At 35.4% G+C, this 27,093-nt stretch overlaps 2 protein-coding genes and 1 long non-coding RNA gene across 9 annotated transcripts; 1 reads left to right on the top strand and 2 right to left on the bottom strand.

Moving 5' to 3' along the window:
- Window positions 1-398: 398 nt before the first annotated feature.
- Window positions 399-5,797, top strand: LOC118271207 (uncharacterized). The gene is made up of 6 exons (XM_035587203.2): window positions 399-567; window positions 2,973-3,217; window positions 3,630-3,870; window positions 4,162-4,326; window positions 4,729-4,830; window positions 5,490-5,797. The coding sequence occupies exons 1-6, from the start codon at window positions 526-528 to the stop codon at window positions 5,673-5,675; spliced, it is 981 nt and encodes a 326-aa protein (XP_035443096.1). The 5' UTR covers window positions 399-525; the 3' UTR covers window positions 5,676-5,797.
- Window positions 5,798-6,130: 333 nt separating this feature from the next.
- On the bottom strand, window positions 6,131-26,857 carry LOC118271227 (electron transfer flavoprotein-ubiquinone oxidoreductase, mitochondrial). 2 transcript variants are annotated; one of them, XM_035587230.2, is made up of 15 exons: window positions 26,715-26,857; window positions 26,252-26,356; window positions 25,261-25,373; window positions 23,337-23,535; window positions 20,963-21,054; window positions 20,579-20,738; window positions 20,069-20,181; window positions 19,414-19,633; window positions 18,656-18,811; window positions 12,646-12,770; window positions 12,062-12,179; window positions 11,597-11,704; window positions 11,074-11,187; window positions 7,375-7,449; window positions 6,131-6,920 (listed from the first exon to the last, which is right to left on the bottom strand). In XM_035587230.2, the coding sequence occupies exons 1-15, from the start codon at window positions 26,746-26,748 to the stop codon at window positions 6,832-6,834; spliced, it is 1,821 nt and encodes a 606-aa protein (XP_035443123.1). In that variant the 5' UTR covers window positions 26,749-26,857; the 3' UTR covers window positions 6,131-6,831. The 2 variants fall into 2 exon arrangements, with proteins under 2 accessions (XP_035443123.1, XP_050552023.1); XM_050696066.1 differs by lacking the exon at window positions 26,715-26,857 and adding an exon at window positions 26,559-26,680.
- LOC126911075 (uncharacterized) lies at window positions 8,574-9,958 on the bottom strand. 6 transcript variants are annotated; one of them, XR_007705648.1, is made up of 4 exons: window positions 9,708-9,946; window positions 9,434-9,621; window positions 8,965-9,178; window positions 8,574-8,812 (listed from the first exon to the last, which is right to left on the bottom strand). It is a non-coding gene; the product is annotated as an uncharacterized LOC126911075 (long non-coding RNA). The 6 variants fall into 6 exon arrangements; XR_007705647.1 differs by having other exon boundaries at window positions 8,574-8,815; XR_007705645.1 differs by having other exon boundaries at window positions 8,956-9,178.
- Window positions 26,858-27,093: the final 236 nt, after the last annotated feature.

Here is a 27,093-nt window from a genome sequence, read left to right on the forward strand (position 1 = left end):
GGATGAATAGGTAAATCTGGTAAAGGCAATGCCTTCAAAAGTCAAACTATACCAATAGGTATAAGGGAATAGGGGAACCAATAGGGGGCACTCTTGCACAAAGAAGCTCTCGCTCGTTCTAATGTGCAGATTCCTTTGGAATAGGCATATGTTTCGCTCCTCCACGGAGCATCTTTAGGAGTTGTTGACTCGGTGGTTTCCAAAGCTCAACCGATAATTATCTCAATTTATTGTATTTTTAGTGTAATTTCACAAGTCCTATCTAATACGAGACAAGGTAAACGAAAAAGGTTTTTGAACCCAAATCAATATTATTAGAGTTAAGATTTTCTTCGTTAATGTTAAGTATTAAAACTCTTCCCTCAAATACTATTTATGCTAGTTTGAGATTTCTCTAACACCACAGAAAGAAACATAGATGAATATAAGTACTGACGTAAAGAAATGTCAACACAAAATGCCGAGTGGTGTCCAAATATTTTTTAACACACGAAAGTTATAAATTACTGAGTAAATGTACTTGAAATGATTTCAATAATGATTCCCTTCATGGTTTTATGGGCTAGGGTAAGTGATTTTACTTTTTTCAAGTACCTATTTAAGTAAGTATCACAACAGTGTACACTAGCATGAAAGGAAGGCCTAGCGCACACCAAGATAACTGAGAATAAATCAATTAAAAATATACCTTAACTGCCAAAGCATACAGATTAAAACGGCATGCCAAAGATGAGAGGCACTATCATATTCTCGTGTGTCGTGGGCGCGTTTACAAACATACAAGTTAACATACACATGACACCCAGACCAAAACCAACAATTTGTGGACCACACCAAGAGTTGCTCCGTGCGGGAATCGAACCCACTACACGTTGCACGGCAGCCAGTTGCCCAGCCACCGCGCCAACCATGCATTTGAAATACCTTATTTCCTCGTGATATTTTCCATCTCTGTATATCAGTCGCATGTAAATAAACTTAGTAAGTACATAGTATTAATTATTAAAATTCACATTAGTAAGTGCTTCCCGGTTTCGAAACAGCACCTTCCTGCTTGAGAATCAAGCACCTTAACGTTTGGACATTTACTCGTACCATAATACTACTCGTACATAAAATTAATAACGAATTTGGACCACATGAGGTCCTCTGGTCCCATAAAATAGTTCCCAACCACATTGGATAGTTTAATTTTCCGCAACATAAAACTGGGTTTGTTATAAACTCGGTCGGCCGCCTGTATGCCCACTATATCACACTCAGACTCCATTATAGAGGGTCTGAGGACAACTATTAAAGTACCTAGCCATATTTATAAGCAGTCAAAAGATAATATTGTCGCATATTCACAGTAGGTACAGGATATTCCGTTCACTCTGTCCGTTTTCTTGAATCAATTTTTATTTTGTGAATCTCCAAGTTACCCCTAGCTTTCTTCTAAACGTTCATTAAAATAGAATCGGCTATTTAGCGGGATAACCTTGGAAACACGATAAAATTATTGTATGTTAGACATCAGTGTAGAAAAAAAAACTAGATTTATTTACACCTGTATTCTTATTACGAGTTTGCTCTACGTTTAACGATATCGAAACGAGAGCGTTTACCGCTCCAATTAATTGGTTCAGAGCTACAAACACGCTCTTGTTTCGTTTTCGTTCAACGTAAATCAAACTCGTACTAAGGGTACTGATTCTATAACCTAGTATAAGACAAAGTTGGCGGTCGACTATCATTATAGGCGATATCGCGGCGAGCGATTAAAACGAAAACGCCCGGTGGATAGCGAATTTGCCACAGAATTTTGTTTAAAAGTGTACAACCTACTACCGTAAACTTTGCCGATATAGTACCTCTAGGTAAAATTGTTAGTTTCATTTTTCATTTAGTACCGTATCATCGTTTCGACGTAGTGTAATAAACTATTAAAATCACTTTCCGTCGGAAGTACGAGGCGCCGTTACCAGTAAACTCTTTATGGCTGCACCTGTGTTTGTTTTAATGGATATTGACAATTTTTTCCAATGGAAGCGAGTGTTTTGTTATGCATTGAACATTTTATGGCCACGATAAAAGTTAGGTTTTATTACTTTTTACGTTATCTATCTAGATGGGTTTGAAGGTAACATGTATGTATACTTACTTGCACTTATATGTATACTACATAGGTATAACTGTATAAGTCACTTACATATCCACATTGTTGGTTCATTTCCTACAACTGTTACGGATATATATTGTGAGAAGTTTTTAATTTACTTATTAGATAACAAGGAGACTAGAATTTATTTAAAATAGAGTCGCTGGCAGAAGCTAGTGATATATATAATACTGAAAACAGCAATCAAATACCACTTAGTTTTAGTATTATGCTAAGTTTATCTTCTAACAACGACATGGGACAGTCAATCTTCAGTACCTAATAAAAAATATTTTCCCTTCACGTACCGTCAAACTTAATAATATTTCTAAACTCATTTATACATTCATTCGACTTAAAAAGAAAAGGGAATTGAAAAAGTTTTCCCCTGAAGTTTGTATCAGTCTTTTTTTAACGAATAACTTTTCATGTTTTGACTTTTTGCTTCTCCTGTGACGGGGCGGTGATTTAATAGATGTGAACGACTTTTTTTAACATATTCCTGATTCTTGTAAGGATTCCTAGTCCTACAATTAATGATATTTTTGGTTTTAAAATGATAAGCTTCAGGTGCCTATGTTACGTAAAGAATTTATTTTTCTTCATCAAAGGAACATGATTTATTCAAAATAAAATACATTTAAGTATGTGTGAATTTTCAGTTAACCTATTCTTGGTTGTTGTGTCAATTTGTGAACACCTAATAATTTAGGATAGAAACTTTGTATAAATAAATAAACATCTTTTTTCCTTTTTAACCATTAATGAATTGATGATCGAGTGTTGTAAGTAGATAAAGTATAATACTCAATCATTATTCTCTTCTTCAAAGGGTAATGCAGAAGATTACTACTACAACCCTCAAAATTCGTCAAAGGCCACGCTATCAGGGATAGCGGCCTACAGATCAGCTCTGACGCTGGACTGGTTGGCTGCGGAAGACCAGCGGCAGAGGGAGCTGGCTGCTGCGTACGAAACCGAGCCAGCTCCTCCAGCGAGGAGTCTGTCAACCGACTGCATCTCGTATGCAAGACCAGCGTCTGGGAAAGTTGCCCGGCTGATGCTGGAGTTGTTGAAGTGAGTTGATTCTCTTTTTAATCGTGCTAGCTTTTGCTTAGGACTTTAGATGTACGCAAAATCCTATAATGTCCCCAAGAAGCCTTTTCTTAGGGGGGGAAATCATCGAATGAATTCTCTCACCTTGGGTATGGCGAGAGGGAGTGTCAGACTCTTACTGACTAAAAACCACCACGTTCCTTCTCCTGCTTTGAGCCAGAACCCTGGTAACCTGTTACGTTGTCCGCAGCTCCGGATCGGGTCCCTAAAAAGTCTACCTGCTTACTTTTTAGAGTTAAAATTTAATCCAAACTTCTTGTTAAGTACTAGGTTAAGTAGGCACTGCGAAATTCTAAACCATTAATTGACAGGGCAATGCTAGAGAAATGACTAAAGCATCGGTCTATCTTCATTATCAATATTATGATTACAGAAATTTAGAGGGCGATGAAGGTAACATAGTAACAGATCTGATTCAAGCTCTGGTTCGAACCAAACTGCTGGTGGAAACGTCCATGTTGGACGCAGAACCAGACCTGGACTCCTTGGTCAAGACTCCAGGAGTGATGATGGGAGAACCACACACCACGTTCCCTAGGATTCTGGCTATGACCTGGATGACAGTCACGGATCCTGTCACCACTAAAAAATTCGGATGGTGTCCTATAAACAAGGTAATGGGATTTTTTATAATAACTTTCTGCAACGCACCTATGACTCCTTTGGTGTTGCGGATGTCCATGGGCAGCGCTGATCGCTTACCATCAGGTGATCCGTCGACTCGATCACCCCCTATACCATAAAAAAAAAGTTTACTCACGTATGTACTCTGAGGAAAACTCTACTAGTTTCGAGTCAGAGAGGGACTTTAGAGGAACCTTATGCTTACACCAAAAGAAAAAGAGTACCTACCCATTACCTCTGGAAAATATTTAAGTCATGTTTATTACATTTTTACTTCTCAGGTAAACAAATATTTGACTATAACGAAGCCAATCACGATAGCGAAGCAGATGAAAGCTCTGGAGCCCGTCATCGCTCGAGCCAGGTTTATCATGGAAGAGTTCATTCAACACGTCACTCCACTGAATATGTACCAGAAGAAATCACCAGAAACCGTCACAACTGATGTAAGAAACCCTAATTAGCTAAGCTGTAAAACTATGTTACCGTTTCCACTGATACTAAGCTATGTAGCTGTGCGAGGAAGATGCGCAGCTCAAGTATGCGATGCCATCTATAGAACGCATCTTTCCATACAAAAAATATAGATTAGCTGAGTCCGTTTCCATCCGTACTAAGCTATGTGTATCAATGAATATGATTGATGGAAGCCAAACGCATCCACAACAACGTAGTATAGCACATCTCTGGTGGAAAATCACCCAACCGTAGAAATCGATTCGTGCGTTCTGGAGTTATAGCGTCAGGAAGGAAAACCCGACTTATTTTATATTTTATTGTTTATGTAAGCATTTAGGTGAATGATGTAATGCATTTACAAAAAGCAATTTAAAATTATTCCTTTATAGTTTCAGGGCAAATCATATTCAGAAGAAGATAATAATAATATAGTAACAACGACTGAAGTCCATTTTAAATCTATGAAGCGGCCTACACGTACTGCCAACACGGTTAGTATAATTTGTACCTATAAGTTATATCTACAGGCTGTGCCTAATTTAAGTACATAGGTAAGAATTAAAACCCTTCTTGCAGTATCTATAGTCCAGTCACTTCTACATTATATAAAAAAAACTATTACCGCTGATCACCGCTTACCATCAGATGACCCGTCTGATCGTTTGCCCTCTATTCCATAAAAGGTTTCATAGAAGCAGGTGTACACAACATTTATTTTTCGGATAAATTCTAACTATATTAACTTAAATGACTGTTTACTCACGTAAATATATTGAGAAAAGCTCTACTAGGCTGTGTGACGTCGCGTCTGCGCACGCTGGTAATGATGAAGAGTCCCTCTGTGACTCGAAACTAGTAGGTAGAGCTTTCCTCAGAACATTTATGTGAGTAAGCCGTTATTTTTAGTTAATTTAGTATGTCTCACGATAGTTATTATAAAAAATGACACTATTTTAATAAACAGTGGTTTCAATCAATATAATCTATCTTTAGTAAAACTTTGATTATTGTTAAGTACGGACTAAACAGGTTGATTGGTAAAAGAAATAGATTTAATTAAAATACCCGCACCCGCGGGTACACAAATTTACATATTCTACTCTACTCTCACGTTTACTTTTTCATAAATGAAACTGTGTTATTGTTACAGGTACGAGCAGTACATGTGGCGCTAGCGCACTCTGGTACCGCCACGCCACAGATGGAACTGGAACATATGCCGAGCAAAGTAGAAACTGAAATTGTGTCATCATCCTCGCAAATAAGCCTGTGTCGCTTACCACATACACCTATAATAATTATTTTAATCATTTTCTACGTCATAAATCTGCTTTGAAATTTAAAATGGTGTTCGATTTTAATTATATTATATTGTATGTAAAACTGCGACCAAATTCCGTAGCTTTTGGTGATCTTACTGCAATCCTAAAGCGTCGGTCAAATTAGTTTACAAATATTTGGAGTAAAAGCTGTACTAGTTTCGAGTCACAGAGGGACTTTTCATCTTGAGCAGCATGCGGAGACGCGACGAACGTCGCGCAACCTACTGACTCCTCATGATGAAGAGTCCCCTGTGACTCCTCACTAGTGGTACAGTTTTCTCCAAATATTTGTGAGTAAGTCGTGTTTTGTATTCAATTTAGTATGTCTCACGGTAGTTATAAAAATGTCGTCTCTCAAACATGGGGATTAGAGACTGATTTTGTACCCCCAACGTGGTTTGAAACTAGTCGAGATACCTCGTAACGATTACGTGAGTAAAGCATTAAAATTAATCAAAATAAAATACAATTTGTATCTAAAATATAATTTATTTAATTTTCAATGTAAAATTTACACTTACAAACTAATTGGGGATATCATACACACATTCAGGATAAATAATTATGGAACAACATGGACACAGCACCAGATTTGTACAGGAAACTTGATAGATTGTGTAAACCAGTCAGGAATACAAGCTAATGTTTATTTACCTACTAACAAATATTGGTCAATTTATTTCATACATAATTGATTTATCGACACATTTATCCTTCCCGTTTACACACTCGAAGAGTAGCTACACTTTATTTTTATGAAAACAACAACGTCTCGTGCACATTACGGCACGAAACGCTATACAATGTACACTTTTCACCATTTGTGTTACAAGTCCCATGTAATAGGGGGTGATTTTATTTTTATGCTTTGAAAATATAAACTAGTCGTATGAATTTAACACTTTGGATTGTAACTAGAAATGATTATAACAGAAAAGATTTGTATAGTTATTGATTTACTAAGAAAAAATAGCTTAAAAAACAAATAAATATACATAGAAAAGGTAAAATTGTCTAAAAGAGTATTGCCAATATAGAAATCTAAAACATGATTCGACTTACAAGTACTATACACATATTTATATGATCAATTACATAAAAATGAGGTTTCTTTTATTTGGGCAGTATAGATAAATAGACAGTAGAGGTGTTGATCGTGTATGGTAGTGTTTACATGCCGTTGTAAGCGGGGCCGCCGCCTCCCTCTGGAACCACCCAGTTTATGTTCTGCGATGGGTCTTTGATGTCACATGTCTTGCCTGAAATAAAAACAAGAGCTTGTATTATGATAATTAATGCCTTTAATCCCCGAATGAGTGTGTAAATGTAACATCCATTTGTTTACCAGTTATGTTATATGCCGGCGTCGTAAAAAAGATTTTATTCAATCTTATTGCGATATTCCGTACTCGGTATATCGCAATAAGATTGAATAAAATCTTTAGATTCCAAGAATAAAAACAAATATAACCAACTTAATTGCTCAAGTCGGAAATCGAGCCCCAGACTTCTTGCTAGGTCATTTTTTAAAGGTAATCGCACTTGCGACTACTCGGAAACGATGCAAATTAATACCAAATATATATAAAAATCGATTGCTATTCGTTAGTCTCGCTAAAACTCGAGAACGGCTGGACCGATTTGACAAATTTTGGTCTTGGTTATTTGTAGAAGTCGGGTCAACTAGTACCAAATAAAAATAAAATAACTTACAGTGTATGCAATTTTGAGCATTAATTTGAAGGCGTTGTCCATCACCACTCTCCATCGGCACGAATTCATATACACCTGGAATAGTTGATAAAAATAAGTATTCTAAGAAAAAATATATACATATTTACGTTTTTCGCTTTTGAACACTATCAAAATCAAAATGTTTAGTGAAGTATCATAGAAACTTGGGGAAAATGGTAAACAGGGTATAATTAGTTTTGGAAACTGGAACACCCAAGACAAACAAATCTGCTCATAGTCACTATTTTACAAGGGCAGTGTTGGATATAGATGGATCTTATACAGTTAAGGTGAATGTTCCGAGCTCTTCATGGCTCGTTTCCCGATAGATGGCGCTGAATTGAACATTTTCAGTTTTATGTTGTTTTGAGTGTCATTGGAACAATATTAAGTAACAGAAATAGTAATGCGAAAGTCAGGCATCCCACTTTATCGGAATTAGTCAAATTATCGCCTCAAAACCCATCCGATTTGCCATAAAAGCGAAATATTAATATCCAACTCTTGTTTACAGTCATTTATACACACATAGACATAGCGCCTACTTTAAAATCAACCTTTCTTCAAAATTAACCACTAGATGGCGTGCATTTAAAAGTTAATAGGCTGGTACCTGTAGAAATTATGTCTTGGGGATTAGGAACTAAAGAACACCATCTGATGCTATTATGTTCTAAAAATAAAAGGTATAAGTAGTGTTATATTTAGGTACTAAATAGCATAAAACAAAGTCGTTTTCTCTGTCCCTATATCCATATGTATGCTTTCTACACTAAGGATTTTGATGCTGTTTCTTTTAATCGATAGAGTGATTCAAGAGGAAGGTTTATATGTATAATATATGTATATTATAGTAGGGAAACTGATAATTTTGCACCCGTGCGAAAACGGGGCGGGTCACTAGTTTGGGAATAAAATGAATGTCAAGAATGCAATGTAAGACAGTTTTATTTTATTATCTTATACTAACCTGCAATTATTACAAGTATTTATGTGACATGAATGCTTGATACGTGACTGATTATTAAAAAATAATCTCTTTCAAAATAATAATTCAAAACTATAATTCATAAACAAGGCAACCAGAATAATAGATTGCAATCAAAGCGGAAAAATGTTTGAGAATATCTAAGCATCCATAATCACTATACTACATAAGGAAATAAAAAAGCAACAACTTTCCTTTTTGTTTTTCAGAAACCTTAAAATAGGTCAATGTATTCATATCACATTATGAACATTATGTTCATTACGACGAGTACACCATTTCAGTTTTCTGACATCAAAAAAAACATGACTGTAAACATTGATAATGTAGATTCTAAACACACTACTATAATAGTACAATAAAAAAACATTTGTCGTGTTGTTTTCACTCATCCTTCCTCATTATTGCCTGGAAACTACTGCTACACAGCTGCTGCGAAAGAAAATTACTATAATTAGTATATTTTGTTTTTAACTTTTGATGTGGATGAAAACAATATCCCACAAGAAAAAAATATAATATAGATTGAAATCAATGGAAATCATAAAATAAAATAAAAAAAAATTGTGTACCTTTCATACCTAGGTATACATTTCGCATTTTTTTGAACATGTCTCAAAACTATTTCTGGCAGAATACATTCTTTAAAAAAGTGTATTAACTTTGGCATCATATTGCTGATAAAGTCATTATATTATCTCGACAAACTTCTATAACAGTCAAAGGTTCATTGACTGAAATAAAACATATGAAGTAGCATTTATCCATGTTACTGACACGCATTTGTCCTTGAACCTGAAATAGATTTAATATTATAGTAAGAAGATGCTAAAATAAATTATAAAGTGGACATGCAATAGAATTTACTTGATAGTAATATTCATGCTTTTTATTCATAACTAGAACATTATTATCCAATGATAGAGCAAAATTGAAAGGAAATCGTTTTTCTTGGTATGGTCATAAGAAGAAGAGGGATGAAACGCTTATTACTAAAAGAGTTCTAAGTTTACATGTAGATGGCTCAACAACTGATGACTCTATACGTACTTGAAAACTAAAGTTTGTTTACAATGAAGCTGGCCACAACTTGAGTTATAATTTACAGGTTTACTATCTTGTCGTCCACATGTATTCAACTGAATGCGCTTTTCACTCGTTTTGACGATTTACGGGCGCCTGAATATTCGTGGCGTTGATACGCCAGCTTTCTCGTAGGACCCCGACATAGTAGGTACCTATAGATGTAAACGGAATCCGAAATACACAAAAACTAATTATATAAGTACAAGACAATATTATGTTACTTTTATAATCTCAGTACCTATTCGCATAAAATTTAAACGAAATTATAACAAAACCAGATCAAATCGCTTGTAATTGCAGCAAAATGTAGTCTCATGTCATGAAAATTATTGCAAAGTAAATATCCATACCATAGATAAAACAGAATTTATTAAATACGTTCCGAAATTCAGAAAAATTATAGCAATAAAATTTTACTTACCCAAATTATGATATAACATCAATTGAAAAATCGCTGCAGAACAACCATAATAAAATCATAAAATCATATTACATAATTATACTCTATTTACTATAACATTAGAAATTTAAAGATACTTGTTTTACCGTCCGTTCAACTGATTTTGAGTGTATCGGAACGCGCGGGATTCATGTAGCAGACGCAATATAATGTGACAAATAATACTAATGTTTGTCCGTCCAAAGTTATTTGTATTACTAATCTGAGAAAACAATATAATATCGATCGGTGATTTCTAATATGAGGATTTTAGTTTGTAATAGCCAGCTAAACTCACGGGCTGACTTGCTAATATTTATTAGTTGGTAGGTATTTTTATTTTGAAATAAAATTACTTACTTATAAACAACATATACTACAATACTTTGCAATAATCATATTAAATTGGAAAGAAATACATACAAGAAATATTACTTCGAATCAATGAATTTTCATTGATCAAAAACATACAAGAAATTCCGCGCGTAAAGCCTAGCGTAATGCTACGCAAACTCTTCGAAATGTATTTTATTTCAAGTCAACCATCTGATGGTACTAAATAAGTTTGGCAACGTGTCAAAGGTCATGTTCGACGGAACGGCAACATCGTATTTTGTCTACGAACGAATTTAAAAATTTTATTGTTGCCAGTGACAATAATAATAACTAACGCTAACATTTTTTTCACACACGACCACAATGTTTTATATTTTCGTTTACGATAGTTAGTTTTAAATTATTGTAATGTTTTTTAATGAAAACTATTGTTATAAAATTAGTAATGATTCTTCAAATTTACATTATCGGGTGCACGCCATCTAGCGTTTAATATTATAACCTATCCAGACATTCCGATATGTTTGATTGTCAAATTGCACTAACACTAGTAAAAGAAATGCCAAATTTTTCACGGTTTTCAAGACTGTTTTTCTCCATATATAATGCGAATTATTTACCAAAAAGTTATATGCAGATTCTTGACCGTACAAAAGTGATAAAGTGATTAGTTTTGTGCAAAAAGTGTCTATGTACGGAGAGTATACCGTGAACGAAAAATGTATGAAAAGGCGATCGGAACATTCACCTTAAAACAATATATGTATTAGAAACAATATGGCCCCGTTAGGGCACAGCATAATCACGGGCAGAAGCTAGTTTGACCAACCTGCAGGACAGAATCTGGCTTCAGGTCCGTCGTAGACTCCGAGGTTCTGTTTGACGGGCACCGTGTCGTCCTTCAGGGTCAAGTGGGCTGGCTGGTCAGCCTCGTGGTTCGTTCCTGACAATTTATAATTTTATCGTTATTGTATTATTAAAATGACAAAAGAAAATCTTCATACATAAATAACCTCCCAATTGGGTAGGCAGAGGCAATGTAACGCCCATTACTACGAATCTTACACACCTCTGTCGCTTCACCTTGAATTCTTTCTTTCGTAAATCTGCTTTCATCCATCCTTTCTACATGTCCTAACCTTCGTAACATTCCCTTTTCAATCCTTGACACTACATCGCCATTCAAGACGAACCTTTCTTTAAAGAAAAAGTTTTCACAAGAAAACATTTTCTTTTTAAAATAGTTTTGCCTCTTTTATTAATTTTAATATGTTAACAAGAATCGCCAAGGATTTCGAAATTCACTCTGATTTTTTTCATTTTTAATATTAGATTACAATGAAAGAGCTTACCAGTAAGAGCGACAGACGAGAGCAGGTCGAAAGTGATGACTCCATCAGGTTTAGGATACTCTATCGGTTGGCATTCCTTCGCGGGCTTTAGTCTCGCGTGATCAGCGCCTGTAATAAGTTAAAAGTAGTAAGAAAAGTCTATTGAAACATAACCACGGGACATTTTGCGCATCACATTATTTATGCAATGTGAATCCATGAAACAAATTCAAAAAGAGATGTCATAACTGGATTTCCCTTAAACATAATGCGTGACAGTCTACGCGGGACGACACAAACCACGCCTCTCTCAATTGTCAATTGTCTAACCAATTGTAATAACCCTTAAATTCCTAAACCCAAAACGCCAGCAACGAACTTTAACGCCTCTGGTATTTCGGGTGTCCATGGGCGGCGGCGATTGCTTATCATTATGGGACAAGTTAGCTCTTTTACCGGCTTAAATTTAAAAAAAAAACAACTGACCTCCATGGCTGAGAGTCCAGGGTTCCTTCCCCCTCATGAGCGTACTGAAGGCAGAGTACGCGACACCGCCGTACAGACCCAGCGACGTGTGGAACGATGGTCGGCAGTTACGTACTTGCTGGAATTCATACAAACATTATTATTATCACCCACAAAATAATACTACCGTGAATCTAGCTGCGGGCAAACTGTTATGGGTAAAAATATGATTTAGAAAACTCTGTTTGTAATAGGTTTTTCCGTATCTTATGACTCCATGCAAATTGTTAAACTTCAGAATAAGGTTTATGGAGAGGTTTTACTTTGTTAACATAACCATTTCCACACTTTTGTGAAGGCACAAAATGCAACATGGTAACATTAGGTAACTATCTGTAATCTATGTGGCTTATAAATAACTTTTTGCTGTTGGATGTTACTGAGTAACACTTGGAAATGTTGATCTACAAAAAGTAACTATGGTGTGGATGCACGGTAATATCATAATAACCCAATTTTTGGTAGTCGGGTAAAATCGACTGGTAAATGGTATCGTTTCGAAGCATATTAACTCGGTATCGTTTATGAGAATGCATGTTAATTACCTTAAGTTCCTTGTAAACATAAGATTCCTTGAGTTTCTCCTCATACTGTGTGGGAACTACTCCTTTCTCGTGCGTCGCCTCCCCGGATATGATGAGATCCATCGCAGCTTCGGCCGCCAGCATACCTGTCATACAGTCGTATTAAAATGTATTTACGGTCTTACTAATAAAAATATATTAAACAACTGTTAAACGTCTGATTACTTATTCAATGTTTAAGGCGTGAATAGCTAGATATACACTACTTTACTAATAAACAGTGTATAAGCCTTGAGTAACTATTTAATTGTTATAACACTAACCGCTGGTAACATTTTGAGAAGTGTTCCGAAACCTTAAAACGTTAAAAACACCACACATTTCTATTTCTATTTTTCTTTCATATTTACATGATTTTATTTACCAGTGACTAGAAAATAAGAAATGAACAATTTCTGTTTATTACAAAATATTTTCAGTATACATACATGCAGATATTTAAATTATTTTATTTAATATTTTCCAATCAGTAAAATGTCATCTATATTTAAGAACATGTTTTGAACGCGCTTTGAAACGTCAAATGTCATTTTTCGCAAGAAATGTAAAAAGATAAATACAAACCCAGGTCGTGTTGTTTTTCGTATTTATATTTCATATGCATTCATTTTATTTTTGATAACAATGGGAAATGGAGTCGATTGTATCGTAGCAATGAAGAGGAAGCGTGCTTCTGATTTGGATCCCTTGTGATTGGGTTTAAAGTAAGTATTATTTACCAAATTCGGCTCGAGTTAATTCTCAAAACTATATATTTTTTTAAATTACTACCTATTTGTTTCAGCATAAGGATGAGCAGATGATGAGAAATCAAGTTCTCAATGTGAACTGTCGTAAAGGCTGAAAATGAGGTAACAATGAAACACATGCTAGAATCCCATGAGTGGACACGAGCTGAACAAGAGCTTCGTCTAAGAAATTTAAAATAACAAAATATATAAATAAAATACATTCTCATACAGTACCTATAAACTTGTTCTTTTATTTTAAGGAAATGTTTGTTAAAATGTGTTCTTATAAACAATTGCCTTGCAATTTGTCCAGCAATATTGTATGCTGGCTGTCTCTGTTGTTGATGAAATGATGGCTGAATACCAGTTTCACACATTTAACGAATTTACAGTACAGCAAGAGGAAGTAAGTGTTTGATTTTTGACTCTTGCCTAACATACATGGCTGCGTCGTCTTGTAGTTCTTACTGCGCCCATACCTTGAGAGCTACATAAACTTGAAGCTCTACAGAGAAGCCGCCAACCTTCTTTGTTTCTTCTCGGATCAAGTCCACCATTTCTCTGACATATCTCTTAGTAAACCTGTATTTATCTTTACATTCATCTTCTTCGAAAGAAAAGACATCAAATACGTGTTTTATAAGGTTTTCTCTTTCTTGGTCGTTCCTCATCGTCCAAGTCGACAATATTAAAATCGCGCAGATATTCTAAATAATCCACAATAACCACTAAATTAAAATATGTTGCGAAATAAGACACGACTATAAATTATTTGTTGGTTATTCACACGTTAAACAAGCTCATCTGACTGAATAAGGATTGTCTAAAATGACATACACTTATGCAACTGTTATAACGGGTGTATAAGATGACAATCCATATACATTGTTAATTAGTAATGAATAAACTATAACGCGTGTATACAGTGTGTATACGGCGTGTATAAATGTTTATTAGTAAGACCGTAAGTTTGTAAAAGTTACTTTACAGTTAATGTTTTATGAAATTAAAAAGCTTTGGACTTGTGCTCTATATACAAAATTAAATTACAGTATGAAATATTAAAACCGTTGCGCAAATCGCAGTGTAAGGCCGCTATTATTTTTAGAATTGTAGTGTATAGTAGGACTGCCTCCGTCGTTCGTTGAGTGGTCACAAGTGCGATTGCCAGGCAAGGAGTCTCGGGTTTGATTTCCTTGTCGGGCAAAGTATTACTGGGCTTTTTTCGGTTTTTCGAAAATTTCTGAATAGTAGCGCGGAGTCGGGAATTGTGCCCAGTATGTGGTAATATACTCGCCGCCTACCCAACTAACAATTTTGCCCTATAACCAAACCTTATATCTCAAAAAAGCTGGGTAAATGATGTATAAAGGTTTTGGTGGTGACTGATTGTTGTGTAAAAGCGTTTGACAACACAGTTTGGCTCTATAAGTTTATATAGCAAAAACGACCTATTAATAGTTGATGTAAAGGTTTACTTCACGACTTTATATAGCTGTTATAGTCAGGCGTTATAGCAACCTCCATTGTGACTAGTATACAACGATTGAACTTCATAACAGTTTTAACTGTCACCCTAATGCGCCTAATTTGCGCAATAAAGGTTCGAAACGAACTCCTATGTGTCGTTTGTTAAAGTAGAGATGACAACTCAGGAATAGGACGATATTACGATATTGAGGGTTTTAAGATCATCGTTACAGTACACAGTAATATAGTGGGCACAAAAAGTCTACATCGGAGTGATTTGGTGATACAGCTGAGTTTCAATTATATTTATATAGCTTAATTGTCTTATAAAAGGTTGTTAATGCCCATTATAGCTGTAGTGATAAACTTATATCACAAATACACTTTTTAGAAGCAGATTGTTTTTTTATAACTATTATAGTTCCTCTATTACACAACAGTACTATAACGGAGATCTTAAGTGTTTTAAAACATTATTATTGTGTATAAAGTTAGGCTAGCAATGCTTTTAAATGATAATTCCGTTTTGTAAAAGCACTTCTATCGCTCTTTTACAACAATATTGACATTTGAATAATTCTTTTTGAAGACCCATTTTAGTCCAGTCATTTGGTAGTTTTACCTGGAAAGTTTTCCGGGAGTTTTGAAAATTGGTGAATTTATAGATTTGGGTATGCTCTTTTCGAATTTCAACTTTGCCACCTCGTACAACCGCCGCTCGCGCCGCCATATTGAAAAAATGGCGGCTAAAAATGGTTTTTTATTAATATCTCCGTTCCGACGCATTTTACGAAAAAATATTTATCTACAAAATTAAACTAGAAAAAATTTCCTACAATTTATGTATTGATAACTTTTTCATAAAATCAATAGTTTTTGGCGTACGAGCGCCGCAAAGTATTATTCATCTGCACCACCACGTGTACAAACAATGTGTGTTGTGCAGCAACGACTGTCGCAACCGAGGGCTGGGCTCGCTGTCATTGCAGAGGTAAGTCCCCTGTTTGAGGAGTGGCTAGAGAGGCGCCATGGCGTCCTCACCTACCGCCTGACGCAGGTGCTTACCGGACACAAGAGTTTCGGTAGGATCCTGTTTTTGATTGGGCGGGAGGAAACGCCCGGGTGTCATCACTGCGAAGACCGCCCGAAGGACACAGTGGAACATATAACATAACACATATAACATCAGAAACAGGAACCTACCGAAACTCCCCTGTTTGTACAACACACATTGTTTGTAAACGGTTTTTTATTAATATCTCCGTTCCGACGCATTTTACGAAAAAACATTTTTTTACAAAATTAAACTAGAAAAAATTTCCTACAATTTATGTATTGATAACTTTTTCATAAAATCAATAGTTTTTGGCGTACGAGCGCCGCAAAGTATTATTCATCTGCACCACCACGTGTATAAACAATGTGGTTTTTTTAAATGTATCAATTCTTAAAAACTAATTATGATATCTCGTTCAAACCAATTTTCTTTGAAAGTTTCCATTAAAATCTACAGCATATATATTTTTTAGTTTTCTTACTCACTTATTTTAAAAGTTAGAGGGCAGGACACATTCGATAGACCTCATTTTTCCACTTTGGAAGTGTCTATCTTTCAAACAATTGGTTTTGAAGAAAAATGGTTTTAGGAACCATGACGAATTTTTAATGGCCTATCCATAGACAACCATCACGGATAGGTTAGACGAAAAAAAAATTTTTTGAATAGGTGCAGTGACCGCGTGCTCTCCGCCCTCTATCTCGGAAACGGTGCACCGTATAAAAAAAAAGTTTAGACAAAAGTTGTAGAGAATTTTGTATTCTACAATATTGGTATTAAATGCAAATACCAAAAACCCATAGGAAATGATAAATTTCCAAAAAAGCGCAATAAAACGTTTTTTGGGACCTTTGGACCTTAAAATTTAATAGTTGCTTACCCTACCATATGTAGGTTTTGAGACAAGTTTCAGGCAGTCAATATACAAGTATATACAAAATTACAGCTGGGTATCTCAAATTCCGAGGTGAAATCCTAATTTGACTGGACTAATAATACTTTGCGGCGCTCGTACGCCAAAAACTATTGATTTTATGAAAAAGTTATCAATACATAAATTGTAGGAAATTTTTTCTAGTTTAATTTTGTAGATAAATATTTTTTCGTAAAATGCGTCGGAACGGAGATATTAATAAAAAACCGTTTTTAGGCGCCATTTTTTCAATATGGCGGCGCGAGCGGCGGGTGTACGAGGTGGCAAAGTTGAAATTCGAAAAGAGCATATCCAAATCTATAAATTCACCAATTTTCAAAACTCCCGGAAAACATTCCAGGTAACCCCTTTTTATCTACCAAATGACTGGACTATTTGTAGAAAATGGTTCCGTACAAAATACAGTTCACGTCAGTGATGAAATGGAGAATAATTCATTTGTGGACAGCGATTCCAGGTGTGACAGTTTTTCAGATTGTTTGATTGATTCAACTGAAGAAAAAAACCAGCAACTACGAGATGGTTTGAAGCATTGGGCTATTAATTATAATATTTCACACGAAGCAATAAAAAGTCTGCCTCGTTGGTCGAGTGGTTGCAAGTGCGACTGCCGGGCAAGGGGTCTCTGGTTCGATTCCCGGGTCGGGCGAAGTATTGCTGAGCTTTTTTCGGCTTTTCGAAAATTTCTCAGTAGTAGCACGGAGTCTGGAAATGTGCCCGGTATATGACAATAGGCTCACCACCTATTACATGTGACTTACAATATAAATAATTGTGAAATGTGGGTGTACACAGTGGCATTACGTGCCATAATGTGCACCTCTACCTACCCCTTCGGGGATTAAAGGTGTGTCGATATGTATGTATGTAGTTATACTTCTCTGACGTCATACGTAGTACCTACACAGATTTATAAACCATAACATTTATTCATTAACAAAAGTATTCATCATATTTATGGAATAAGGACAAAAAATAAAACAAAAATAACAAACAAGCTCAAAAGGAACCCTAATTTCATGTAATGGTGGATGTAATCTATCATAATGAGTACTATAGTAGAGTTAAGGAAGCTGGAACTATGTTTATAACTTAAAATAAGAAATTATTTTAGTAAAAGCTCATTAATTCGAAGGGGGCATTCAAATATGTCGTAAATCCATACATAGTTTATCAGTAAAATTACAGTCGCACAACATTTTCCTCGTAAGAGACGAATAATTCGATTAAGTACAAAATAATATCTTAGTCACCACGATACCCCGTCACTTTTCTTATTTTTTTATTTCTCTTCTAAAACACTGAGACACTGCAGCGACGTGAACGAATGTAAAATGAATGAATGATGAATTTTAGTGATGTAATGGAATCATGAACTCTTTTACAGTACCCAAAAACACTTTAGTAGTGCTGCGGTGGCTTATATATCACCAAATAGAGATTGCGTTAGTGTAACATCAACTGCAATGGGCCAAAATTGTCATGCCTGATACCCTTATAGTTCTACTTTAACACTGAATGGAGATATAATTGCGCCACTTTCTTTGTAGATGCACCTTCTTTGGCCTTTTATTTGACCACCATTTAGTTTTTACAAAACGTTCTATGGCCTTCTATAAAACTAACTTTTGTTGGTTGGGTATTATATGGGACTTAGAACACAAATGGTGAAAAGTGAGTGTACATTGTATAGCGGCATTACGTGCGTACGTGCGTATCGTGCACCTACCCCTTCGGGGATAAAAGGCATGACGTTGCATAATTCTAGTGTATACGTACCACTCTTCATAGCATTATGCGTGCCCTTAATCCTGGGCACGTTGAGGAACCCGGCGGAGTCCCCGGCCAGCACTCCGCCCGGGAACACGGGGACAGGCAGGCACTGCCACCCGCCCTCCACCAGCGCACGCGCGCCGTATGCTATGCGGGAACCACCTGCGTTACAACAACACGCCATTGGTTTTTTTATGGAATAGGTGGCAAACGAGCAGACTAGTCACCTGGGGCCTTAGTCTGCTATTACAATTGTGTCAGAATGATCGATCACTGAACAGTGCGAGAGGGACGGAGCTATGTAGGTTGTATAGCTCCGTCCCTCTCGCAGACTAAGGCCCCAGGTGCTAAGCGATCAGTTGTTATTTCTGATTTACTGATTTTTTTGTAACAATAATATTATCAGAAGTCTACGGACTCGGGTCTATGCCCATATCATTTACCATAATGTAATATAAACATTAAGATTCTCGCTTAATTCTTCAGATTTATGCTAAGAATCTACTACCAAATAAACCACGTCCTTATTCTATTGAATACTTTAGCTTTTACTTTTTTACTCTTGATTTTCTAATACTCTACCTTTTTAAGAGTTACACCCACTTAGGATACAACATCATTAATTTATTATGAATGAAAAATGGTAATATGTAGATAATTTTTTACACATATATAGGTATTTTTTTTTATTTTACACTTTATGTAAAGTGTTCATTATGCATTAAGTCCACCATTGTATTGTAATTTGGCTTGTTGTACCCTACCTTCAAACATAGGCCTAATGTACGGATGGGTCTTGAATTTCTGGAACTCTCTGAAGGGGCTGAGGTAAGGGTTGGAGTAGTCGAGGCCGACCACGAAGCCCGCAGCCACGAGGGGTGTTTCGCCCTCCTCTACCTTCAAGTGGTAGATGAACGAGCCACCGTATGTGTTCTTGTCTAACGGCCAACCCACTGTGTGTTCTACTAGACCGGGCTTGTGATTCTGAAAAGGAAAAGAGAAATTAAGAAAAGAATAAGTAAATTGTATATTAGAAGACCCATATCAGACTTCTATTGCAGCTCCATCCAAAGGTTGTCTATAAGAAATCGCCTTGTGCGATAACACCGCTCATTGTACACTATACTTATTTATATTAATCCTATATAAGCCTATCAGAATCATTCATTAGTTGTTTAGACAAAAGTCAATCAAATCTATTTTAAAAAAGATAGTACAATCTAAATTTATATGTGGTCATCGACTTTTGACGCTAACTGTACCTATTTTCTTTATTCACTTCGCGAGAATCGAACAAAACAGCTACTAAGCCAAACACCATGCCAACTGACAGCCTCTAGAACTGACATAAACATCTGTACTTAACTTTATGTTGGTAACAATTTAATAAACATAAAAAAACTATAACATTTAACATACCTCTGGTTTAACTTCCCAGAGCTCTTTAAGTCCAATACCATATGACTGTGGCTCACTGTTCGCTCGCAAATTGTACTTGTTTGAAATCATCTTTGTTAGATGGCCGTGGCAACCTGGAAATAAATTATATATGGTAAAGGATGGTTGAAACCATGGTCATAAGTATTTGTTTAATAACTTGTCTTAAAGAAGTTTGCAGTGTTAAATTAATTAAAATCATTATCATTTGGTGAGTATATTGAGAGAGGATTTGAATCTTAAGACTAGTTTCGAAAAGGATGAAGTTGTATCAAGAAAAATAGTTCATAATATGTCAAGAAAAGTAATTCCATTTTCATCATTGACTAAATTCAACAAAAAATATGCCATTTGTAAAAAGGTATTTGATAGTTAGGGCTAAAAACAATAACCAGAAATAAAATACTGGCATTGGCATCAAATCGGCAAAGCCGAATCCTCATTTAGCCGATTTGAAAAGAAACCTCAAGGAAAAAGTACTTGAAACCTTACCTTCAGTGAAGATGGTGATCTTAGAGTGGAACTCCATGCCTCGTTCGAACATGTCCTTAGGGCTGCCATCCTTAGCGATACCGACGTCACCAGTGGCGACACCTTTTAGTGAGCCATCGTCGCGGTATAGCAGGTCTGCGCCTGCGCAGCCTGGCCAGATCTGAAAGAAATGAAAAGAAACATAAAGATAATGCTATTATAACTTCTTAAATTAGTAATATTCATACATTTTTAAACCATTTGTGTGAGATGACCACTAGACACTGGCCAAGTATTAAGTGATTCGAATTCTATAAACTTTGGGATTAAACTGCAGACTCAGGTACTTAGTCACACCTTCACAGACTAACGAAAAACATATCTATATGATATATAGATATTTACCTCAGCTCCAGCAGCCTCAGCTTGTTCAGATAGCCACCTTACCAGGTGTCCCAAACGCACCACGTAGTTGCCGTGGTTGTAGTTAGGTAATCCTAGAAACAACAGACGACAGACTAAAAGATGGGAAGACGATATAAAAATGGTGGCTGGTCCGGAATGGATCCGAGTAGCAAAAAACAGGGAGAAATGGAAATCTTTAGAGGAGGCCTATGTCGAAAGACAAGCTGTTTTTGAACCGAACGCCGATATACTAAGTTAATTACGTGAAAGATTAACATTTATAATTTAAGAGAATAATTTTTTAAGAGAACATTTATAATAAATAGATAGGTAGTTAGTTATTAGAAGTAAAGTTATGTTTGTAAACTTAAACAGCAATAAAGGCTTATTTTATTTTATTTTATTTTTTTTATTTTATTTTTAATCCTGAAACAACAAACAGAGTGATATTGATTAGTCAAGTTTAAGAATTTTTGTTTAGAGTAATTCAGATTCGGTTATATATTGCAACGCACAAACGTGTTCACATTATACAGTGAAACCTTGATAAGTGATATACACAAGTACCCATACAAGAGAGAGAATATTTTTTAAAGGGAGACAACAATTTCAACTTTCAATCAAATAAATTATATAGATAGATTAGCATAGTTGGAGTGACAATAATATCTTGTATTACCTTAACTTCATTTAGGCTACATAATTACAGTTACAGGGTGGTTTTCCGAAAAACTTTAACTTTTATTTAACAAATCATTAATCTCCTGCGTTATTAACCTTTTGAACGCCAGAGCGTAAACACATCGGCGCCCCTTCTACGCCAAGCCACAAATTCAGTACAAAAACCTACAAAAAAAATAGTGATTCCAACATCTTAACGAAAAGTTATCGATAACCAATGAATCCGTGCTTTTCGTTCTATATTTTTTAAATAAATATTATTCGTTGCATTGGTCTTTTATTTAACTTGACCCTATTTGGTATCATACTATCATTAAACAGCAGTTACTAAGTTCTAAGCAACCTAATAGCAAACATTAGAACTACAAACGAATAAATCAATAATATAATAAGGTACATCACTAATCTGGTTCGTGACGTCATCCGCCGACGTGAAGACACGTCTCTGGCGTGGCTGGCACGACTTTTGACAACTTTCTCGCATGCGAGTAGGGATGTGATCATGTGATATTGTGGTACATAAAAAATAATAATATTTTATTATTTAAAACAATTTAATCATTTTACATATAATTATTATTAGTCGGATTCTTCGAAACTTGGCAAACTTATGTCATCCAAGTCCTTTTGCTGTTCAAATATTAATATTACCACCGATCATAATAATAAATGTAGTAAAGCACTAGCAGACTCCCGTAGCGCTAATGACGTCACCGCTTGACGTCCATTCCCGTCTGTGGCGTAGAGGTAACTGTCTATGAGCTCTTACATAGGGATGCGCGAGAGTGGACAGTAAACTATCGATTTAAGGATATCAATTATAAGTTCTTTTCCACATTTTTTTAAATATTATACATTAGGAATATTCAGATACGAATATTTGTCAGTAAAAAGTAATTGTCAAAGTAATAGTAAGCTACTTTCAATAAAATATTTCATAAATTTGGAATATAAGTTACCTTACCTACCCATCACTAGCTGACGTGTCTTGACGTCTGTGGCGTGGGGAAATACACAATTTTACGGATTTCGATTAGCAATATTTGACGATTGTTTTTTCTTGTGAATTCAAATAATGAATATATCTTTGTGTCAATTTACAATATTTCACTAAAGTAGTTTGAAATAATAGGAAAAAGAAACACAGAAAACTTAATTTAGTATATTTATTTTGTATTTAAAAAATGTCGTTTTCTTGACGTCTATAGACGTCGGTGGCGTGTTTGGCACGATTTCGTTAGACGTCTATAAACGTCCGTGGCGTTCAAAAGGTTAAGCATCGCGGTAGCTTATTATCATCATTATTTTTATTGGATTGGTTGAAAGCAGTGTCACAGCTTAATTTATTGAAACCAAATTTTGTGTTTCAATCGCCAGAATTGTTAACTTTTGGTTGAGGGTAATGACGCCGTTAACATTTTGTGATTTTTTTCGGAAAACCACCCTACAACTTTCCAGGCAGACTATCAGCTTTTTCAACATAACTATTCTCTTATACACTTATAAAAAATATTTTCTGTTCTTTAGTTTCGCCTTGGCTAATTTTGGTCTTGAATTGTTTGTGAGAGTCCAGGGAAGGTGTAAAAGGCGAGAAAGCAATTATTGAGGCGGTACGAAGTTTGCCAGATCAGCTAGTCTAAATATAAAAATCCTGTACTGTAGCGCTAAAAACATTTTCATAGATCAAACATACCTGGAAACACAGGGATAGGTATCCTCCCACTCTTGGTAAGAAGACCGAACTTGTCCGATGTGACCGGTGTGTTCATAGGAGCACCCTTCTCTTGCCAGTCTGGGATCAACTCATTTAGAGCTATAGGATCCACACAGGCACCTGATAGAATGTGCCCACCAACTTCTGCTGCTTTTTCCAATAGGGTTACTCTGACTTCCTGTAATTAGAGTTACAGTGTTGTAAGTTAAGTCTTTGACTGCCAATAGAAAACTGTTGAAGGCAAATCCTCCGCTAACGTCGGTCACCGGTGACCACTACGGCGTTCAATGTGTTAAGCAACGTCACACCTTCGCCACGCAAGTGCGACAGCCGAACAAGAGGCTCGGGTTCGATTCCTAGATCGGGGAAAGCATTACTGGGCTTTTTTTCGGTTTTTCGATAATTTCTCAATAGTTGCACGGTCTACAGTCTAGAATTATTGTGTCTAGTATATGACAATAGACTTTCTACCTATTACATGGGACTTATAACACAAATAGTGAAAAGTGAGTATACATATTGTTGTAAGTTATGCGTCTACCACACGTGCATGCTTGACCGCAGTTTTACTTGCGCATGCCAGCTTGTACACTGAACACTGTGCGTGTAGTTGGTAAAACGGTAGCATGCGCAAACTCCAATGCTTGGCTTGATGGTTTTTAAACTTGCTTGAAATTCTGGCATGCGCAAGCTATACTTGTACAAACTTGTCTGCGCGTGTGGTTGGTAGTTCAGTGTTCAAGCCGCTCTCAGTTTAGTCGAGGGGAGTAACAGTACGCGCACGGTCGTTAAAAATGGCGGATTTACGTACATACAATCGACAGTTCGTTACTGAAATCATTGAATTATATAGAGCTCTGCCCGCACTGTGGAAGATCAAATAAAAATTTATTCAACAGCCATTTTTTTGTACACTTTGATAGTTACTTTTGTATTTTCTTTTTTTTTCACAAGCAAACACTTGAAAAATAATAGCAGAAGAAATAGTTCTTCATTGGGAACCATTGTTTCCACGCCGACGATGTCGACAAGAATGTGGCTTGCGCGTACTTAACTGTGCCGTGTGGTAGATACATCCGTGTTCAGTCTTTTCATGCGACAAGCATGTGCAATTAAAACTGTGGTCAGGCATGCACGTGTGGTAGGCGCATTAAAGGTAAATAAATGTCACATAAATATTTACAATACAATAATTTATTATTGACTATTGACATTTCTTCCTATCTTAATGTATTTTTGAGTTATGTGTATCGGTGTATCTCTTTTCTGATAGCAAATATTATCATTGAATAAGATCACAAAATACCATTTTATTACGATTGATAAGCATTATCATACTACCACAACTGGCGTTGGCAACAGTTGCAAATTAGTTTTAGATAAGTAATACAAATTAACTGTTGCAAACATACATAAAAGCACATTTTGCAGGCATTTTTATTTTCATTACAGTTTTTTTTTTAGTTTTTAGTCTATAGCTATCTCACTTCTGACTCTAAGCAACATTTACATGAAACTGCAATAATTTAGGCAATGCCAAGGTTGTTGCTCTGGCATTACATTAATAAATCTTTAGTTAAGTCTAAGGGCTCTCTTACTACATGATATTACTAAAATATGTTCTGTAAATGGTGACACCACATGGGGTACTATGTGATGGGAGGTGACCAGTAAATTCACCATAATTATGTACATAAAAACAATCAATAATCTACTATCTTACTAATATTATAAATGCAAAACTTTGTGTGTATCAATTGTCACTCAATCACGTCAAAACGGCTAAACAGATCAAGATCAAGAAGATCAGTTTGGAACAGTAGTAGATAATGCTCTGAATTAACACATAGGCCTATTGGAATGTGGGCAAAGCCACTGGCAGAAGCATGTAATTTATACTTACAGCCCCCTTCTCCTCTGCAATCTGTCGAGCTCTGATGGCAGCAGCCATGCCTGCTGGTCCTCCTCCAATAATGAGGATGTCCGTCTCTTCCGCTACCCGCTCCATATTTATTTCTAGACATTGTATGATTTTATACGTGAGTTATTTACATAGTTAATGTGTATAATGTGTGCAATACAGTTTTATAACTGTAAGATTTTGTATCATTCATAATCCATCTTGTTTGTGCAGTAACTTTAATTTATTTTAGTTATTAAAAGAAAGAGTATTTAAACTCAGTTATTCATTAGTCAAATAGTTAATTATGTTTACTAGTTTTGTTTATTTACTACTAACTACCTAATTATGTCTAATTAGATAGGAAAGCAATTAAAAATGAATATAATTATTGTTTTAGAAGTAAAATTAATAATTAATAATTCATAAATTGAAAGAAACTTATAGAGAATCCTACATTCATTTAAGAGTTACTTAGCCCCATCCTTAGCAATTGCTTTCAATAAAAAATTGTTACTAAGGAATAGTTTAATTAATAATTAAATGTCTCTGAATGCGGCAGTAGTTATAAGATGATACTAATATAGACTTGTGGAAATTTCTACAGGAAGTTGGCATCTCATCAATATGGTGCAAGAGTTTATAATATTCATGCCAGATAATGCGAGTGGGTGCTATGATGAAACACCTCATTATAACTCTAGAAGGGTTGTTACCATGTAAACAGTTGATAGAGTATAACCTCTATACAAAATGGTTTGTTTTACCTAAGTACTGGTTACTTTATCATGTCTATTTTTTTAGAATTATATGCTGATTTTAAACTTGATGAATACTGAAGGCTAATGATACCAATTTAATCTCCATTAGCGATCACATTTGTTTGTTTTTCATACATTTTTCTCTCTCAGTAGAGTGATAAATTAAATTGCTATCAAGGTCTAGTTGTGACGTTAATTTTGATAATATATTTGAACTTGAGGTTATCATTTACCTTTCCATCTTGGATCCTTATCTCTTGGGTGAATGGTGTAATGAGTTGTTATCTTTGGGTAAGCATCTGAATACAACCTTTTTGCGGCATAGGTTAGCCTCCCCACTGAAAATAATAAATGTTTGTCAGAAAACAGCACCAAAACAAACCAGAGTGAACTTTGAACTTTTATATTTAGTCGCTTTATTGCATAACGTTGTGCACCAAGGTCTCATATTTATAATTTTAACTAAATACATCAACTGGAACTAATAAATTATTGTCTTTATCACCACTAATTACTCAAAAATATTAAAAACCAACTCACGAACAGCTGATAGCAACGTCACATGAAACAACTTTTTTACCGTTAACGCAACAACATTTAACAAATTATAAATTCAACCCATATTATTTCAACTCATTTGGTATTCAATTCATAGTAAAAATATGCTGGTTTTTATTTAAAAAGTATTTTATTTACCCTGACGAGACGAACTAACAAGTGCCGCCGCCATTTTTAAAAACAATGTGCGTTCCGTTTCGTTGATCAAGGTCCACGTTTCATCGCTTCTTACATTTCAAATAGGGTAACAAAAAAGAACAATTGAAATCAATAAGAAATATTTAATGAATGAAAATAAAAGCTGTTGCATATACTAGGAGACACTTTACGGTATATACTTAGATTTTGTAATATTTTTTTATTAAACACAAAACGTGTTGTACTGTGAGAACACGAAATAAATTGTGAAACGGAACGACTGAAGAAATATGTGGCGCGAAATTTAAGTTTAATACCTATCTTTGACACAATTTACTTTTTGCGAAAGTAATTGTTGTTTTGTATTTATTACTATATG

The sequence above is a fragment of the Spodoptera frugiperda genome, chromosome 9, assembly GCF_023101765.2.
Source record: "Spodoptera frugiperda isolate SF20-4 chromosome 9, AGI-APGP_CSIRO_Sfru_2.0, whole genome shotgun sequence".
Taxonomy (NCBI): Eukaryota; Metazoa; Arthropoda; class Insecta; order Lepidoptera; family Noctuidae; genus Spodoptera; species Spodoptera frugiperda.

What these genes read in the sequence shown, in the direction of transcription:
- LOC118271207 (XM_035587203.2), top strand. Translation starts at nt 526, where the DNA reads ATGATTTCAATAATGATTCCCTTCATGGTTTTATGGGCTAGG. An exon ending in CAGAAACCGTCACAACTGAT is followed by an intron (nt 4,327 to 4,728) that starts GTAAGAAACCCT and finishes ATTCCTTTATAG; the next exon opens with TTTCAGGGCAAATCATATTC. An exon ending in CTACACGTACTGCCAACACG is followed by an intron (nt 4,831 to 5,489) that starts GTTAGTATAATT and finishes TTATTGTTACAG; the next exon opens with GTACGAGCAGTACATGTGGC.
- LOC118271227 (XM_035587230.2), bottom strand. Translation starts at nt 26,748, where the DNA reads ATGGCGGCGGCACTTGTTAGTTCGTCTCGTCAGG. An exon ending in ACCTATCCCTGTGTTTCCAG is followed by an intron (nt 21,055 to 23,336) that starts GTATGTTTGATC and finishes TGTTGTTTCTAG; the next exon opens with GATTACCTAACTACAACCAC. An exon ending in TCTGGGAAGTTAAACCAGAG is followed by an intron (nt 19,634 to 20,068) that starts GTATGTTAAATG and finishes TTTCCTTTTCAG; the next exon opens with AATCACAAGCCCGGTCTAGT.